General features: G+C 62.4%; 2 protein-coding genes across 2 annotated transcripts; both read right to left on the bottom strand.

The window, feature by feature from the left end:
- Positions 1 to 1,702: 1,702 nt before the first annotated feature.
- On the bottom strand, positions 1,703 to 10,718 carry ESS2 (ess-2 splicing factor homolog). Its single transcript, XM_057491938.1, has 10 exons — positions 10,544 to 10,718; positions 9,437 to 9,605; positions 9,247 to 9,348; positions 7,293 to 7,462; positions 7,063 to 7,180; positions 6,583 to 6,716; positions 5,990 to 6,092; positions 4,794 to 4,903; positions 2,601 to 2,716; positions 1,703 to 2,254 (listed from the first exon to the last, which is right to left on the bottom strand). The coding sequence occupies exons 1-10, from the start codon at positions 10,676 to 10,678 to the stop codon at positions 1,975 to 1,977; spliced, it is 1,437 nt and encodes a 478-aa protein (XP_057347921.1). The 5' UTR covers positions 10,679 to 10,718; the 3' UTR covers positions 1,703 to 1,974.
- A 134-nt stretch (positions 10,719 to 10,852) lies between these two features.
- GSC2 (goosecoid homeobox 2) lies at positions 10,853 to 15,464 on the bottom strand. The gene is made up of 3 exons (XM_057491941.1): positions 14,716 to 15,464; positions 14,365 to 14,618; positions 10,853 to 13,855 (listed from the first exon to the last, which is right to left on the bottom strand). The coding sequence occupies exons 1-3, from the start codon at positions 15,005 to 15,007 to the stop codon at positions 13,751 to 13,753; spliced, it is 651 nt and encodes a 216-aa protein (XP_057347924.1). The 5' UTR covers positions 15,008 to 15,464; the 3' UTR covers positions 10,853 to 13,750.
- Between the last annotated feature and the right edge of the window lie 2,418 nt (positions 15,465 to 17,882).

The following is a 17,882-nucleotide window of genomic DNA, read 5'->3' as shown; positions in this document are numbered from 1 at the left end:
CTATTTTGATTATGTTCTATTAGCTTTCTTCCACTTAGTAGCAAAGACATTAATCACCATTAAATAAACCACAAAGTGTATACAAGCACCAAGAGCACCCCGTGCGGAGTCTTTTTCTGTAGGACTCAGCCAGCTGCCCTCCCTGTGGTGCGGCACGGGGGTCTCCAGCACGGGGCACCTGGGGCCAGTGCTCAGGCACAGGGACACAGGGAGGCCTTGTGGGCAGAGGGCAGGCCGGCGCCCATCCCCCCAGGTCTCCTGGTCTTGGCCCTGCCCAGGGCCCGGAGCCTTGAGCACCGGCCAGGTGCCCACGTCTCCCCGCCTCAGGGCAGTGCGGCTCACCCCAAGCCCGCCCCACACCCTCAACAGCCTCCTTCTCAATGTGCTCCTCTCCCTCCATTCCTGGGGGCGAGATCAGTGACTGTGGCCCCTTGAGTGCCCCCCACGCCCCAGGGCAGCCCCAGCAGAGACCCCTCACCTGCACCCCAGCCTTTCCCACACAGCAGCCTCACTGTACTGTCACCCATCACTTCCTAGGCACACACCCCACGCACCAGCCAAGCGCATGTGGTGGTCAGAGCCTGGCCGAAGATGGCCTTGTCTGGACACCCCCCCTCTGCCCTCACATACGCCCACTCAGACCTCTGCCTCCGTGCTCCCTGGGGACCCCTCAGACAAGTCCACCTCTCTCTATGGGGAACAGCACCAAAAGCCAGTTTCCTGACCCTGGGTAGTGCCAGGCCCCTGGTGGGTCACAGGGCACAGCCAGGGCTCAGCCCCCGGGAACTTGCAGGAACTCACTGTCTAGGGGCACAGGCTAGATGGCACACAGACAAGCAGGCCCTGCACCGCCTCCAGAGACCACGGGTGCTCACAGAGGGTGCCCGAGGACAGCCCAAGGTGACGGCCTAGCGTCAGGCGGGGGAGCTCCAAGCAGGGAGACCGGTCTGAGCAGGTCCCAGGCCCCCCCGCTGAGCGGCACGCGGCCCTCTGAGGTACACCCTGACCCCACCCTGACCCCACTTGGGCCGTGAAGAGGCCCCTCTGGGAAGCCCTGGCCCCACCTCCAGGTGGGGCAGCTGGTCCCGGGCCCTCAGGGCAGCACCAGCCCGAGTGGAGCCCGGCCCACCACCTTGGACACTGCGGCCCAGGTCCTCAGGGGGCCTGTGGCTCCCACTGCTGGGAGTGACGATGGGGTGGGGCGGGCGACTCGGCAGCACTGGAGGCCGGTGCCCGGAGCACGGGGAGAAGGGCTGGGGGATGGAGACAGCCCTGCCACCCTCCCAGCCTGCAGCCAGGGGCCTGGAGGTGATGGGGGGGGCCGCGGGGAAGGCGCCTCATGTGGGGGTGTGGCCTGCACAGAGGCCTGGGCAGCCCCACACAGCTGGCAAAACAGCTGGCTAGGGAGGCCGCAGACCTGAGCCCAGGGGCACAACCTCCAAGGGCTCCACCTCTGCCGCACATGGACAGGCTGCGGGGGGGAACAGCGAGCTATGAGCTCAGCTCGGAAGGCCGGTTCCAAGCCCCCGCGGTGCCACAGAGCGCAGTGCAGGTCACAGTGGAAGAGCCAGGCCAACCGGCTTTCAAGGGCCACCAGGGCCAGCAGCTCCTCCCGGGAAGCCCGCCGTCCTGACACCCCGGGGCAGGCATGCAGGCAGCCTCAGGGCCGTGGGCAGCAGGATGGGGAGAAGGTCCAGCTCTCTAATGTGCCAGGTGCTCTTTAATGAAAGTCAAGGGGAAACAGGCGGGGTTGGTAGGGAACAGTATCACCAAGGCGCTGGGGTGCGCCTCCAGGGCCGTGGGGCGAGGCCTGTGCCAGCCCGGCTGCGGCACAGCACCTTTCTTCTGGGGATCCCGGGACAGTCACCGCTTTCGGCCCGGGCCTGAATCCCCAGAAGGCTGGAGTCCTCTGCTGGGTGGGCAGCTGCCCTACAGGCTCCGCGAAGCTTCCACGGGCCCAGCCCAGGCCCAGCCCTAGAAGAAGTCGGAGGCTTTGCGCCGGGCGGGGAGCTGCAGAAGGTCATCCGTGATGGAGGCTGGGTCCTGGCTGAGGGGTGTGCGGGAGGCAGAACCGGGGGCCGGTGTGCTCGTGGGCGTGTGCGGCCCACCGGCTGGGGTCTTGAGGTGGGTGGAGCGCGCTGGGGATGGTGTGTAGCTGGCCCGCAGGGCTCGGTCTGTGTACTTGCTGGCTGTCCTGCTCACGAGGCGCTGCAGGGCTGGGGACATGGCTGGGCTCAGGCCTTTGGGGCTGAGGCTGGAGTGGAAGAGACAGAATTAGGCCCAGCTGGGCCTCCCATGACACCCCCAGGAAGACACGCGAGAAACGCAGGGTCAGTCAGCGCTGAGGACACCAGATGGTCTGGCACACAGCAGTGAGGCCCAACTTGAGGTCAGGTGGGGGTACAGCTTTTTGCTGGGGTGCCAGGATGGACCCCAAGAGGAGGCTGAAGACAGGAAAGACAACGAGAAGCCTTGGTCCTGGTCACAAGGGCCACGCGCTGCGCCACGGGAGCTGCTATGGGCCCACCACGGAACCCGGGTCTGCCCTGCAGACCAGGCGTCCACACTGAGTACCCCCTACTCAGGATGGCACCCCTCACCTGGCTAGGTTCTCTGTCACTTTCCGCAGGGCCTCCTGTTTCTTGGCCCGGTTCTTGGCGGCAGCCTCGTTGGCCATCTTTAGCCCCAGCCGCTCCCTGCGGCCCGGCTCCAGGATCTACAAGCAGTGGGCAGGTGGGGGGCCTGCACTGGCCTGTCACTGAGCCAGGCAGTCCCTCACTGCTGGGGCACCTGCCTCTCCCCACAGCCCCCCACAATGCACTGCTGCCCCCCTACCAGCCCCCAAAGTCGCCAACCAGCCTGCCTGAGCTGCCCACCAGTCAAGGGCCGGGCAATGCCCGCCTGTCCTCATGGTTCTCTGAAAACCAGCACTGCCAACGTGTGAATGAACCTCTGACAATCTTTTAGAAAAGAGAAGGTCTTATTTTAATCCGCTTCCTTCCAATTATTAGAGCAAACAGCTGTCTTTATCTGTATTTCTTCCAAGAACTTCCCAGAATTTACCCTTGACCAATTTTTCTATCCAGAGGCTTCTCTCTTCTGCTTTTGTACATAAGGAGCATCGTGAGCGTTGATTAGGGTCAGCTCGGCGGCCCGGGTCTCCCTGCGCCGTGCACCCACTTCCCTCCCGGCCCTGCTGTGCCCTGGGCCCCCGCACACGGCACAGTCCAGCCCTGCCGCCTCCATGCTTTCTTTCTTGGTTTCCAGGTTGACAAAATCCTTCCTGCCTTGAAGTCAGATAAAATACTGACAATTATTTTCTTCTAATTATGTTCATGGTTTTTATATTTAACTTTTCATCTTTCTCAAATGTATCCTGCTGTGCACGTAAAAGACCTGGCCTATCTTATTTCCAAATACTCTACTGCTCAGCACAACCTGGTCTGTCTCCCCTGAAACACCCTAAATTCTGACTTGGACGGAGGTTTGCTCAGAACGTCTCCTCCTCCCACTGGCCTGCGGGCTTGGGCTGCGTCTACACCTCCCAGTAGCTTGGCACCTGCTGGCCGGGTTCCCCCGCAGCACTCCGATCTCAGGTTTTCTTGGTCATCCTTGCATCCCAGACAGGTTTTTGAACCAAGGCTCAAGCTCCTCTGTACATGTTCTGTCTAGATGTGGGCTGCCCTCTGAACTACTCGGCGGGGGAAAGGAATGGTGCTACATGGGCAGGCCAAGGGGCACAGCCAGCTCCCTCGGGGCCACCAGCAGACGGGCGTTCTCCTGCAAAAGTCTGCAGCACAAGTCCATGGTTTCCTTACAAAAGCCAGGTTATTTCCAGTTACTCTAAACTCCCACTGCTACGCCGAGTGACGTCCCTTCTTCTGTTGCATCTCAAACCGACCACTGTCAGTGTTTAGGAGTAGTTCACAGTGACCTCTGACCCAGCTCCCTACACAGCCCTATAATAATTCCAGCTTCCATGCCTAATTCTGTGGGGTTTCAAAGCAGATGATGCAAGCCCACACCCTCTGGTCTCCAGGACACCACCAAGCCCTGCCTCCCATCCCCCAGCAATCCACAGTGGGCACCAGCAACGGCCCAGCACCCCAACAACAGAACCGCATGCTCCCATCATTCGGGGACCTCTCTTCTTTCCCCTCCAGTCAACTACACCAGTCACCCCGCCACACTGTGGACAGACCAGAGCACCCTGCCTTTCTAACCCCTCTCTGGGGCCCCTGCGCCAACCTGCTCATCCACACCATCCTGAGCCACCCCATCTTTGCAAACCCCCCCCCCCACTTCCCCACCCTGCCGGCCCATGAAGAGCCTCCTTGCCCACTCCAAGCCTTGTGACCCCCCCACTCCGACCACCCCTGCAACACTGCATGTCCTGAATCGTGTCTCCTACACCCAGGGGCCTCTCTCTGCAAGCATACAGCCCTTCTGAGGACAAACCACATCCCATGGAACCCTGGGGTTCTGGGAACCCCCCCAGGGCTGCATCAGTCAGAGCTCCTGGTCTGCCTCTGAGACCCCGTCTTTGAGCAGCCCCATCCTCCGGGCCTGCAGGCTCAGAGGCTCCGTGGCTGCTTCCTGCCTTGATGCCTTGGCCCCAGCCCCCAAATCCCTCCTTGACAGACCCCCTGGTCCTGCTCAGAAGGGTGGGGCCTGCGACATGCAGTCTGGTACCGAGCAGCTGCAGCCGGGCCGTCCTCTATGCATACAGCCACGGGTACTCAGAACATCACGCATCCACTCGGTCCCGCCTGCGTCACCTCAGCACAGCCCACCTTGAAGGCCGGCCCCGGCGTCCGGTCCACGTAGGGGGTTTCAGATCCTTCCACTCTCAAGGGCGTGTTCTCGACCTCTCCCCAGGTCATCAGCGGGGACTCATCCACACCTGCAGACCGAGAGCCCACAGTCACCTCACGCCAGGGGACCCAGGCAGTGGTACCACCATGGCCCACCCTCCACCACGACTTCCCGTGCGCGTCCCCCCGAACAGACATCAGGGCTGGCAGCTCCCAGGACTCCAGAACCCTGGCATCTCTGCCCTCTTAAGGCCACTGTGGGCCTGAGGCAGGCCCAGGCCCCCGTAGCCGCGAGGCGTGGCCTGGAGGGGGCGCTCCCTGGGGAAGCCTGGCTGGGTCAGCTGGGCCTCCGTCCTAGCACATGGCCAGGGAAGCCTAGAGGTTGCTGGCAGCACCCCACTCTGAGGAGAAACCTGGGGGCTTCCAAAGCTCCTAGACCTCCCAGGGCCCTGGGCAAGCCTGCGGCGTCCCCACATGCCCTGGCCTATACCACAGCACCCAGCACTCCAGGGCAGAGGCCAGTGTGCGGGAGGGCAGAGGAACACTACATGCATCACGCGACTGTCCCCGGGCTTCATGCTCCTCTGTGAGGAACCACGTGCTGGAGCCGAGAGCCTCCCCTGCAGAGCTCTCTGGATTTAGGTGTGTAAGGATGGTGTGCCCTGACGTGAGACCCAGAACTAGGATATGTTACCCCGGGAGCGACTGGGACACCCACGCCCAGGTCAGGGTAAGGCGAGGCAGCCTGAGGGAGGGGAGCACCCTGCCCTGCAGCGCTCCTCAGGCCCACCCTGCCCGGCCCCGCATGCACCCAGGCCCCCAGACAGCAGCTCAGCTCCATGCAAGTCTCCCACATGAGAAGATGCCCGCCTGACAGCTCGTTCAACTACTGCCCTTGCTGTTGATCAGACATCAGGCCCGGCCTCCCGCTGCCCCTTGGCGCACTCACCACGAGCAGTCTGTCCAGCAGAGCCCCAACACGCCCACTCCCCAGCAAACCCAGCCCGCCCACAGCCCCACTGGGCCCTGCTGTTGCAGACGGGATACTGAGTCCCTGGGTCACCATGGTGTGGGGCAGACTCAGGGAGGCCCCAGGAGTGGCTGGACCACCAGAGCCGCCCACCTCCCCCCAGAGCCCCATCAGTGGGTGGTTTGCTGGCAGGTGCATCTCTCACCAGGGGCAGGAGAGGGGGTGGCGACGAATCCGAATCCGCCCACTCTGGGGGACTCCTGGGGGATGAGCTCCTTGCCGTCAGGGCCCACCTTGCCCTGTTTGTGCTGGAGGGAGCAGAGAGGCCGGTGTCAGGGGGGCCTGAGCCTCAGGTCACACCCTACAGGGGCTGCCATGAGGGTACCAGAGCAGCCTCCCAGCAGCCACCGGGCTCAGCAGGGCAGCGACCACAGGCCCAGGCACCTCTGCTGTGCGCCGGGCCCCGCCCCGCCCCACCCTGCCCATCCAGGCCACCCCAGCCCTGCCTGGCACATGGTTGTGGGTCTGAGCAGACTGGGCTGGCTCCCAGCAGCTGCTCACCCCCCACGCCCTGGCCCACCCCCCAGGAGCTGGTGCAGATCTGACTCACGGATGCATCGGCTCAAGACCAAGTGGCCAACAGAAGCCACGGGGGTCGAGACTCAGGACCCTGCCACAAAGGGGCCCCCAAAGCCCCCACAGTACCAAGCTCCACCAAGGACGGTCCTAAAGGGGGGCAGCCCAGATCAGCAGGTAGTGCCTACCCATGGCCAACCCGTGCCAGCCCCTGCCACTCACCTGGGCATTGAGGGCAGCAGCCTGCTGCAGCTGGGACCTGCTCAGGGCCTGGCTGAACGGATCCGCGAGGAAGCGAGTGTTCTTATGCACCACCTGCCGGGACTTCTTAAATAACTGCTCTTCATCAGGGACACCTGGCAGACCAATCAGCAATGGCAACAGATATCAGGAGTGGGCAGGCCCCACGTCCGCTCCACGCTCAGGGCCTGAGGGAGAGGCCAGGTCACACCCCACAGAACAGAAGCGGAGCCTAGTTCAATCTCCACGCTACGGAGCATGAACAACACTGGGGAGGGCTTTGCTCTCTCACTAGCATCACATATGGACCCACCTGCCCAGAGACAGACCAGGACCCTTCTGAGGCCTGGCCTGCGAGGGAGCACAGACAGGCACACCTGGCAGGGCCAGGGCACAACACGCAGCTCCACCCCCACGCTGGGTAGTACACGAGGGAGTTCACGCCTGGCCCCACCTGCTCACCTTCCGGGTAGTACATGAGGGAGTTCTTGGCCTTGTACTTCCAGGTCTCCACGCCAGCCTGGCTGCTCTCAATGGCTTGGTGCTCTGCCGATGGGAGTTCAAGATTATCCTTCTGCCTCTGCATCACAGAGGAAAAGTGAAGGTCGGGGAGGCCCCCAGATGCCGTGCCCCGGCCCTGGGATCCCCCTCACCCCGACGGAGGGTGCCTCTGCCCTTGCACCCGGGGATACCTTCTCAAACTCCTCCTCGGCCTCGTACAGCCACGTGTGGCGAGCCCGGTTCTTCTCCTTGGCCACCTCCATGATCTCCTGGAAGGAGGCGTTGTCCTCACTTGTGTACCGGCTCAAGAAGACATCCAGGCTGGGCAGGGGCTCCTTCTCCTCCTCCTCTCCAGCCTCTCCTGCTCAGGGGTGCAGGTGGGGTGACACAGAACCACAAATAGCAGTAACAGCACGTTGCAGACACAGTCCCAGCAACCCTGCTAGCTGACAAGCAGGGCTGGAGCCTCACTACGGCTGCGGGTCTGCAGGTAAGAGCGCACGTGCCAGACAGCAAAGCACCTGGGGCCAGAATCAACCAGCCCAACCGCCTGGGGGGCCCTGGGCGCGACCCTCATCTGCGGGCTGCCAGCGAAGTGCACGATCTGACTCAGACCAGAAGGGACGCATCCGGGGGTTAGGGAAAAAGCAGGTGATCACAGTGGGTCAGCTCCCAATAAACTGGGCCAGGCCTGTAGGACCTGCCTCGGTACCCCAGGCTCCCCCTCTATCCCGGGGTTTCTGGGCCCTGACGGCTCTCCCGTCCCGTAGCTCTGCTACAGTGGGTGGCTGTCAGCTAAGCCTCCAGACATGCCAGTGGGCTCTGATGACACGCCTGCGTGTCACCCAGTGCTCTGGACAGGGCCTCACAGGCCCTGGGCGTCAGGAGGGAGAGGTGCCACCCCGCCCCTCCCGCCCTAGTAACAGCCCTGACACCCACTGCTCCGAGACCACGCACAAAGCACGGCAGCAAAAAGCTCAAGACCCGGGGCCCAAAAGGTGAGGGCTCAAAGCCTGTCCCACCACTGAGCGTGCAGCTCTGAGGTGGGCAGGTCACTGCCTTCCAGAGCCTCTGCTTCCGCATCAAAGTGAACAGTGGTGGCACCTTTGCTCAGAGTACTGAAAGGATGCCTGTGTTCACCAACAAATAAGGCGTATTTAAAGAAAAAGAATCTGCAAACTGCGATTCGAGTGCCACGGTGCAATGGAGAAGCAAGCTCCAAGGACACAACATGCTGTGCTGTGCTAATGGCACAGAGAGCTGGGTTTGAAGGAGAAAACGTGTCTGTACACACACAGCGCATCTGCGTTAGTGAGGCACACAAGCCCTAGTAACAGCATCCTGTCTGTCTGCACGGGCACCGACAATCCCCTACTGACAACACACCGACCCCCAAGGAGCTCCATAGCACACAGCACACTCATGTCCCGGAGGGCTCGGGACGCTCTCTCCTCAAGTCGGGATGCCTCGTTCCACCCCAGTAACTGTGGAAGAAGACAGCTTATCCACCTGTTCTGTGGACCTTGGAGGAAATCCCACTGTACACTGTGCACTGCATTCTGGGTGCAGAGCACAGACGCTAGACAGAGACCCTGTTCTCGTGGAAGACAGAAACCATAAACACACCGAAATTAAGTGTCACGTTCTGTGGTGAGAAAACAAAGCCAGGCAGGAAGGCACAGGCATCAGGGGTGATGGGACATCACACTGGGAGGTCAGGAAAGGGGTCCCTGAATGGCAAGTATTGGAGCAGAGGCCTGAAGGAAGAGGAATGAGCCCTGCAGTTCCCCAGGGGAAATGACCACCTTGGAGGAAACTGTGCAGAGCCCTGGGGCACCTCGAGGAGACAGCGAGGAAAGGAGCCCCCTGAGGCCCACGAAGCCCACTGGGCAGCCCACGGGAGACACAGTGAGCAGGCCCTGAGAGAGGCGGCGAACTTTGCAGGGGCTCAGAGAATTGCCCACATTTGGCAACTGGACCCCGATCTTCTGCCTCCTAGGCCTCTTCGGCCCCATGGGCTGCTGATTAGACAGGAAGGCCCCTCAGGGACAAGGTGTGATAGCTCCTGGACCGCCCCTTCAGGGTGTCACAGGCTGGGAGTCCAGGCAAACCCGACCCTGTGACGGCAGTGGGGCGCTCACTCACCATCACCGTCTTCCACGCCTTGGCCCCGGCTTTGGGACTTGGTGCCCACCACTCCGGTGCCTGTGTGCACCTCAGGGGTTTCAAAGGTGGCTGGAGTCACATCTAGGGGAAGGGGGGGTGGGGATTACAGCAAGCCAGAGGCAACAATTTGGCAAATGTTCCCGTCTGTCAACCACAGAAGTCTTCTTACAGGGCGGTGGGGGCTCTCGGGACACCTTGCCCAGGGCAGAGCCGAACTTGATGGCGATCTGGCGCATCCGCTCCAAGTCTCCATTCTCCTCGGCCTCCAAGTACTCCTTCTGGGCCTGCAGATTCTCCACATCAGGAAAGAAGTCCCTCTGAATGACAGTCTGGAGGCCCTGTCACGACAAATTAGAGCAAAAGTCAGAGCTTACGTCTGCCTCTCCCCTGCCCCGCAGCCCACCAGTGCACATGCTAAGGCCCTTGCCGACTGGCCCACCCCCATCCAGCCCAACGACCCTCAGAGCTGAGGGGCGCTTTCTCACGAGGATGACCGCCCCATGTGGTCTTAGCGCAACACCTCACATTACTAAACACGCCTCTGATTTCCACGGAACCCTCCTCTCTCACCTCACTACCCGTTCACGGGCGTTCTCCTTTACTGGCTTCACCGCCACCTCTTCCCAATCTGAATCCTTTACCTGGATGACTTCAGCGAGTCATCCCACCACCCGCTCCACTTGAGATTCTCAACTCTGCATGTCAAGGCAAACCTCTCTCCTGAGCTGCACATCTGTGCACCCAGCTCTCCATTACGCCTCCTGCCTGTATATGCCCGAGGCCTCCCATATTTAACCAGGCTAAAACCAAACTGATTTCGTCCAACCGCTGTGCCAGCCCCTCCTGCGTGTCTGCTGTAAGGTTAAGACCTGTTTCCAGGGCGGCTGGAGGCCCGCTCACTCAGTGACGCTGTCGCAATCGCAGCCTGCTTCCGGGACCCCCAGCCTTTGCACCTGCTCTCACCGCTTTCTATAAAGTCCCCTTTGCCGCGATTCTTTCAAACTCCTACTCACGCTGGAACAGAAAACCTTGTTTTCCCTGACCCCGCCCCATAGAAACAGAGCCGCCCCCATTCCCTCTAACAACACTGCCAGTACCTCCCCGTCAGTGACACCTCCCGCTGCACGGTGCTGATTTGGCTCTCCGACCGTCCACACCTTAAGGGCAGGGACCCGGGCTGCTCCCCCCTCTCGCGAGGGGAACACTGCCAGGACCCGAGAGGGGCGCGCGCCGGGGCGGAACCCAGAAGTCGCCAGCGTCTGCACCGAGGTCTTACCTCGATGTATTCTTCCTCGTCCAGGACCCGTTGCTTGCTGGTCGTAGCCCCGGCCTCCCCCGCAGCGCGCTTCCTGCGGGGCCGCGACACGGCCGGGAGCAACAAGGCCCCCGCCGACGCCCCCGGCGTCTCCATCCCTCTCCCAGGTTCGCTCTACTGGCGCAAGCGCGTAACTGTACCCGGCGGGGCGGGGGGGCGCTGAGCCGGCTGCGCAGGCGCTTGCTACAGTCGGCCAATGGAGGAGCTGTGCGTTTCGAAGGCCGACCCGCGCTCCGTAGTGACATCCCGCAAGCCCTTGTCCTCATGGGAGTTGTAGTCTTTATCTCACCTCGCTCTGGTCATGCGTATCTCGGCTGTGGGCACCAGGGGGTGCTGTGGTGGAGGCTAGCTGATGTGCGGTTCACGCTAACCGTGAAAAATTCCAGCACTGAGGAATTGAAAAGCCTTGGAATTCCAATTCCTCGCAAATAATCACTGTTTCTATATTAACAAAAACACACTTTTTAGAAAATTTGGTTATATACGAGTTTCAAGGTTTTTATTCAACGTTTATGTAAGGACCCTAAGACCATTCTTGATAGTTATCTAACAACAAAAAATACAATGGTTCAATGAAGGAATGTCTAGTCAAAAATTATTCGGTCCCTGAATGCCAGAGCAGACTACCCAGAAGAGGGCTAACTCTTATTGAAATGGACCAGAAAATTGCCTAGACATTTTTCAGGAATGATCATTTCCTGAAAGGGGGTTGTGGATTACCTCAAACAAGTTAGTTCTGCCCCAGAATGATTTAGTACAATAGGCAGTCATTCCCTCATTCACTGGGGACTCCGTCGTGGTGGTTCCTGTCCTCTTGGAGATGAGCATTGAATGGGGAAGACAGACACTAGTTAGATTATCCCACAAACAAGGCAAAACTGCAGTGAACAGGTACAAAAAAAGAGATTGCACCTGGGGACTCTTACCTAAGGGGCAGTCAGGGGAAGTTTGCCCCCTCATGAAGTGGTTGCAGACCCAAATGAACAGACATTGATCAGGTGGAGGGGAAAGAGCACAGGCAAAGGTTCAGCAGAAGGTGTGAGAAGACCTTTGGATACACACAGAATGCAAGAAGCAGGGAGGTGTGAGATGCTGCCAGTGGAGCCAGGCCTATGGGGCCTCCTGGGTCATACGGCAAGTCTTTACTCTGGAAGCAATAGGGAGCTCCTGGAGTGCTGCAGGCAGGGGAGAGGCAGGTTCAGACCTGCACCCCAGCTTTTAGGGAGAATGAATTAAAGAGAAGCAGAGTGGGTGCAGGCGGACAAGACCAGAGGTGGCTGCAGTGGTCAAGGTGAGAGGTGATGGCCGTTTTCATCAGGTTGGTGCAGTTGAAGCTGGGGATGGATAGATTCTGAGATTGCTTTTGGAGGCAGAATCAACTTGCAGTTGGCCTGGGTACCGTGGGTGAGGGAACGAAGGCGGGGGTGACTGCCAGCACTCTGGCTCATGCACCTGATTTGCACAGGGGAGACTGCTGTGGACAAGGTGATTTTGAGGTGCCATGAGCTTCCAGATGGAGTAGCCGAGGGGACAGTTGGACATAAATATCCAGCTCAGGGAGACGCCCGGCCTGGGGGTGTGAATTGGAGATGGGAATTCTCATAGAGGTGGGAATCGGAGCCTGAGGGCAGAAGTGGGGAACCAGCGAGAGAATGGAGACGAGAGAGAGGTGAGTCTGGGGGCCAGCCTCAAGGACACCTATGCACACGGGCAGCTATTGGACAAGACTGCCAAGGAGCAGCTTGAGAGGAAAGAGAAAAATCAGGAGCACAGCATAGCTGCTGGTGCCTTGCAGCTGGAGCTTTGATCATAGCTACCCTACAGGGTGACAAGTAGCCACTCAGCAAAGGAGGCCTAGGGTCCTGCAATTCAGCAGGATGAGGGTGCCCAGCCTGCTGGGGGGCTCTGCAAGCAGCCTGTGCTGACTCTAAGAGTAAGGCTGGGAGTCAGGGAACAGAGCTTTGTAACAGCCAGTAGTGTGCGTTGGTGGAACCCAGGGGTACCCAGCAGTTTAGGGCAGCCCTGGCTGGGAACAGCACAGTTGCTCATGTTATCTGAGCTGCTCAGCCTTGGAGAATCCCAGGTGCTGCAGTCCTGGTTTCTGCATCTTTTATGGATTGACTGTGTCTTCTTCCAGATACCCCTCCTTACCCCCCAGGGCCTGTGAGGAGGTACAACAAGGCCCCCACACTGGATGACAGGGGTGTTAGGGGCCTTCAGCCACTGGACAAGCCTACTTGGGGAATGGAAGCCTCATTTCATGTTGTCCTTCCCCATGGAGCCAGGATGATGGAGGAGAAGGCAGGCTTTTTCCAAGGCGGTTGGGGAGGGCCTCCACAACTGAACCTCCTATCATCCCAACAGGATGGCAGAGATGGACTGCGGTGAGGGAGGCTCAGCGCACAGCACGGACCCCCACCCAGCAGGTTGGCAGCACCTAGAGGCCAGTGCAGGCCGCCATCTGCGGGGCAGTCTGCTCTGCTGGGGGACACCCTGGCGCTGTGCTGCCTAGAGGAGCTGGCCTGCCACTCCCTGAGCAGGGAGGGGCAGGTCTGGCCGGCTGTGAGCAGAGCCATGGCGGACTTGGGACCCTGGACTGCTCTGTGCTGTTTGGGGTTGCTGGTTTATGTCCTAGTATCTGCACAGGCTCACAGGATTAAGATGCAGGGGGCTTCTGGAAATGACCTCCCCCAGCTTCTTCTTCTACAGGTCCGAACAGTCAGTGAGGACCTGCCAGTGGCAACACCCCAGGGGTGCAGACACCACCCGGCCTGCCTCTGGAGGGTTGTAAGCCAGGTCAAGGGGACTATGTCCATGCTGAGGAGTGGAGGGAGGCCAGCATGCCCCTGCAGGGGCAGGATTCTGGGTCCCCCTGTTGACAAGGGATGGGGTGTCGCAGCCAGGGAACCTCCTTGGCCCTCCTGCCGGCTTGCCGCTGGGGAGGAGAACCCACGGAGATGCTCGGTGTTCCCTCTTTTCACCAGGCAGGGGGCGCAGGGACACACTCCACTCACTGTCCCGCAAATGAGCAGCAGCTCCGGGACGCAGTGAGCGGTGCAGACGGGAGGATGCAGGTGTCTTCGCTCAGCTTCTTCTCGGGTAGGTCTGTCCACTTTCTGCGCCGTCTCCAAAGGCTATATGGCCAAGCCCCGCAAGCTCCCAGAGCCATCAGCAGCTCTCCTTGGGGGGCTTCTTGGCTCTGGGCAGGAGCCTTGCAGACGCTGACGCGCGCTTCTGGTGTCGCCACTTGGCCCGGCGGTTCTTGAACCAAACCTTCAACCAGAGGAGCGGGAAGGACTGCTCAGTCCCAGGCCCCAGGCTCGCGTTTCGTCCGGGTGGCTCCCCGATGGGGGTGCGAGCGGACCAGGGCTGCGGACCTGGCATCGTCTCTTATCCGAGGCAGGCAAGGAAGGCGGCTTGAGCAGCGGGAAGGGAACGCACGCCCACCCGGACCGGCAGTCCCTCTGTATCCCTTCCCACCCCCACCTCCGCCTGGCGGCGACCAGGACGCCCCGTCTGCGGCTCTGTGCCCTTCTGAGCTTCCCAAATTCTAGAACATGGGTGTGCGCCCCATTTATCGTCAGGGGAACAAAAGTTTAAAGCTACCTTACATCCCCTCCGGTTCCAGCGACACTTAACGGCGCGTGCCTGCCCCGCCCGCCGCTCGCCCCAGAACTGGCCCTGCGTCCCTCTCCCGCGCCTCCTCGGTCCGCCGCGCGGGGCCCGTCTGGTGCCAGGGCCGCCCTCCCTGCCGCCCCCGCCCTCCCGCCGGCCGCACCCACCTCCACGCGTTCCTCGCGCAGGCGGATGCGGCCGGCCAGGCGCTCGCGCGTGCCCACGTCGGGGTACTGGTTTTGCACGAAGAGCGCCTCCAGCGCCTGCAGCTGCTCCTCGCTGAAGATGGTGCGGTGGCGCCGAGTGCGTCGCTGCGGGCCCGGGCCGCCCGCGCCGGCCAGCGCCCCGGAATCCGCGGTCGGGGCGGCCAGGGGCAGGGGCGCCGCGGGCACGAGCCTCGGCGGCCACGGCAGCCGCGCGCCTGCAGGGCGAGGGCGCGGTGAGGCGCGGGCCGGCGGCCGAGCCCTGCCCCGACGGCGCCGCGTGGAGGACCCCGGCCCGCGCCCGCGCGCACTCACCCAGCCCGGGGGCCGGCTCCGGGGGCCCGCGGGGCGCCGCGCGGGGGCCGCCACCGCCGCAGCAGCACTCGCAGGGCGTCGCCGTGGGCGCCCCGGGCTGCGCGGGGCCCTGGCGGCCGGCGGGCTGCGGCGGGCGGGCGGCCCGGGCCGCGGGGCTGCGCTCCGGCAGGCCGGACAGGATGTGCTCGATGGAGAAGGCGCACGGCCGCGCGGGGCCCCCGGGGCTTGCCGCGGCCCCCGCCGCCGCCATGCCGTCCCGGCCGCGCCGCCGCGGCCGCGGGAATATATACATCGGGGAGGAGCGCGCGGTAATCCCCGGGCCGGGCGGCGAGTCCACGCGGGCTAATCCCGCCGCGCCGGCCTGGGGCGCGCTAATCCCCGGGGGCGACGGCGGGAAATCCTGCGGCCGGCCGCCGGGAGGGGTCCGCGGGAGGACCGCCGCCCCCCGCCGCCCCGAGCCGGGTCGCCCCCTGGACACCGCGGAAACCCCCTGGCCCGGCCCCTGGCGCACCCCTCCCGTCGCCCCCTCGTCCGAGGCGGGCTCCTCGTCTCTTCGGGGCCCTGCCCGGGTGGGGGAGCCGGGCTGGAGAAACCCGCATGGACGGCGCAGGCCCCTGCCCCCCGAACGACTGCTCTCCCACCTCAAAGGGGACCCAGATCTCCTGGCAACCCCCTCCCCCCGTCGCACGGCTCTTTGGCCCCGAAACTCCCACCCGCCTCCGACCCGGGTCTCCGCCTCCCGGAGGAAACGGGTGCGAGCAGGAGGCTCCGTCAGCGCATCAGCAAAGCCCCAAGCCCGCTGCCGGACGCCCCCAGTCCTCGGCCTTCTCCCCTGGGCCGGGGGAGCCTCGGGGACCCAGCCCAGCTCCCACCCCAGTGCCCCGCAGCCACCCCTCCCCCGCCGTCCCGGAATCTCCCCGCAGCACCGTGGACACCCGCGCCCCGCCCTCCTAGGGGCCGTGCTCCTCAAGCGCTGACCGGGAGGCCCCCCACCGCTGCGCTCAGGCCTGCCCCGGGGCGCACCATTCCCGGGGGGCGCGCTGCCCGCCGCTCCTGGTGACCTGCCTTTCGCCAGATTCGAGAAGAGAGTTTCATCCTCAAGGAGCGTTCGACAGCCGGCTGGGCATTCGGCCTAATACCGTCTACTCTGGACCCCCGGAAACGCACCGCCGGCTGGGCTGGTCCGGGCGCCGCGGGGTTCACAGTGAGTGGGTCGCAGTCAGCCACAGATTTCTTTGTTCATTCTCCGCTCGCACCGCTTCCCTTGACTGAGAAAGGTGCCCCTGGCTCACAGAACGGCCGCGACTGCAGCCTGGCCGACACCCCGGCCACGGCCTCCCGGCTGCGGGGACTTCCAAGAGTCCTTCGCCTCCTGTGCCTCAGATTTCCGAGCTGTAAGCTGGCATAGTAATGGCGACCTGACTCAAGAGGTGCTCTTGGGGCTCGGCCGGTGACTGTGTGGGATGTCAGAGCCCCACTGGGCACAGAGTCCCGGTGAATAGCAGGCGCGCCTCGCTCACATCCCTGCCCTTCTTCAGCTCCTGGCCGACCTCATGCTGGTGTTAGCGAGGAGACTGGACTTCAAGGGACGGAGCATGCTGGCTCGGCCCCTGTCACGAGGGCCCCGGGCAGAGCGCCCAGGACTTGTCCATCTGTAGGCTCAGTGAAGTTACCACCACCTCTGGGAGGGGCCCTGCCTCTCCCATGCTGCCCCCAGGCTGCCCCGTGGTGGCAAGCTGGCTGTCACAGCCCCAACCCTGCCATCTCCACCCGTGTCCCGTCGGATGGTAGTGGTACCTCTCCCGGCGCAGAGTCTGCCCCTCAGAACTGCATGCCCACCTACCCAGCAGAGAGGTGCACGGGGGCTGATCACCAGAATCTGACTTCTGCTGGGATGGGGGCAACAGCAGCAGGGGTCAGGAAGGCTGTGCCCTCTGCCCCCAGCCCTGACTGTCCGCCTTCCACCATCCTCACGCTTGGTGGCCTCCCCTGGCCTTGCAGCCTCAGACACCGTCCCTGAGACAGTGACCCCCAGCGTGGCTCCCCTGGACTGACCTCCCCCTCTACTCCTGGCCAGCGTACCCCAAGTTGGCTCCATGTCTTCATTCTGATCACCAATAAACACCTCCCGTCCACCATGCCTGGAACGGACTCAAGATCTCAAAGCCCATTTGTTCCCTGGTATTCCCCGCCTTGATGGGCGGGTCGTCTGCCCAACCTACCCCTCAGTCAGCGCTCCATTTCTCTACCTGCTCACCTCTTCACAGTCCCCATCTGCTTGCCAGCCCACCTGGGCAGGGGGCCACGCTGGTGCTTCTCAAACACGGCAGCAAGTTCTCTGACGGCCCTGCCTTCAAGAGATGAAATGTAGTCCCCTTCTTGAGCACGGGCTGGCCTAATGGCTTCCTCCCAACCTCTAGAACGCCACAGGAGTCACTGGTCCTGGAGGCTGGGCCAGGTGACACAGCCTCCCTCCCTGTCTGGCCTTGGGATGCTTGCTCTTTGGACCCAGCCACTGCACTGCGAGGCGCCAGCCACCACAGGGGAGGACCTGCAGAGGGCTCCGAGCCAGCGGCTCCGGCTGAAGGACCGGCCGACGGCCAGCGCGGAGCACCGCAAATGAGTAAGGAAGCCTGAGGGGTGGCCTGCCTCCTGCTGCCCCTGCCAGCGACCACGAGGGGCCAAACGGGGGTAAGAGATGGCTGCGAAGTTTTAACAGCACTAGGTCTGGGGTGGTTTGTTACGTGACTGTGGATAACTGGACGGGTTTGGTACTGGAAGGGACGCCAGCACAACCCTACACCACATGGCACTGGCTTGGGGTCTGGGCAGGGGGTGGGAGCTGGAAGGACCTGCTGAGGCAGACAGTGGGGTCTTGGAGGGAAAGGGCCCCTCGGTATGGATCGCTGAGTTTAGCAACAGAACAGGAGATAGAACAGTAAGCAACGAGGAGGGCCATCTAGCTGGGGAGATGCCCCGCGGTGATGTGGAAGGAGTTGCGGGTTACGGTGAAAGGGAAAGAGGCTGAGCCGAAGAGGGGGACATGGACACAGATGCAGAGAAGCCAGCTACCTGGTGACATGTACTCTGTGGCTCGAGCCAGCCACTCCTTTCCTAGGAGTCACCTTGGGGGAATGGGAAGTTCGGTCCACACAAAATGCTGCCCA

This window comes from Manis pentadactyla, chromosome 14 (assembly GCF_030020395.1).
Source record: "Manis pentadactyla isolate mManPen7 chromosome 14, mManPen7.hap1, whole genome shotgun sequence".
NCBI lineage: Eukaryota > Metazoa > Chordata > Mammalia > Pholidota > Manidae > Manis > Manis pentadactyla.
This window is presented reverse-complemented; position numbering and strand designations above follow the sequence as displayed.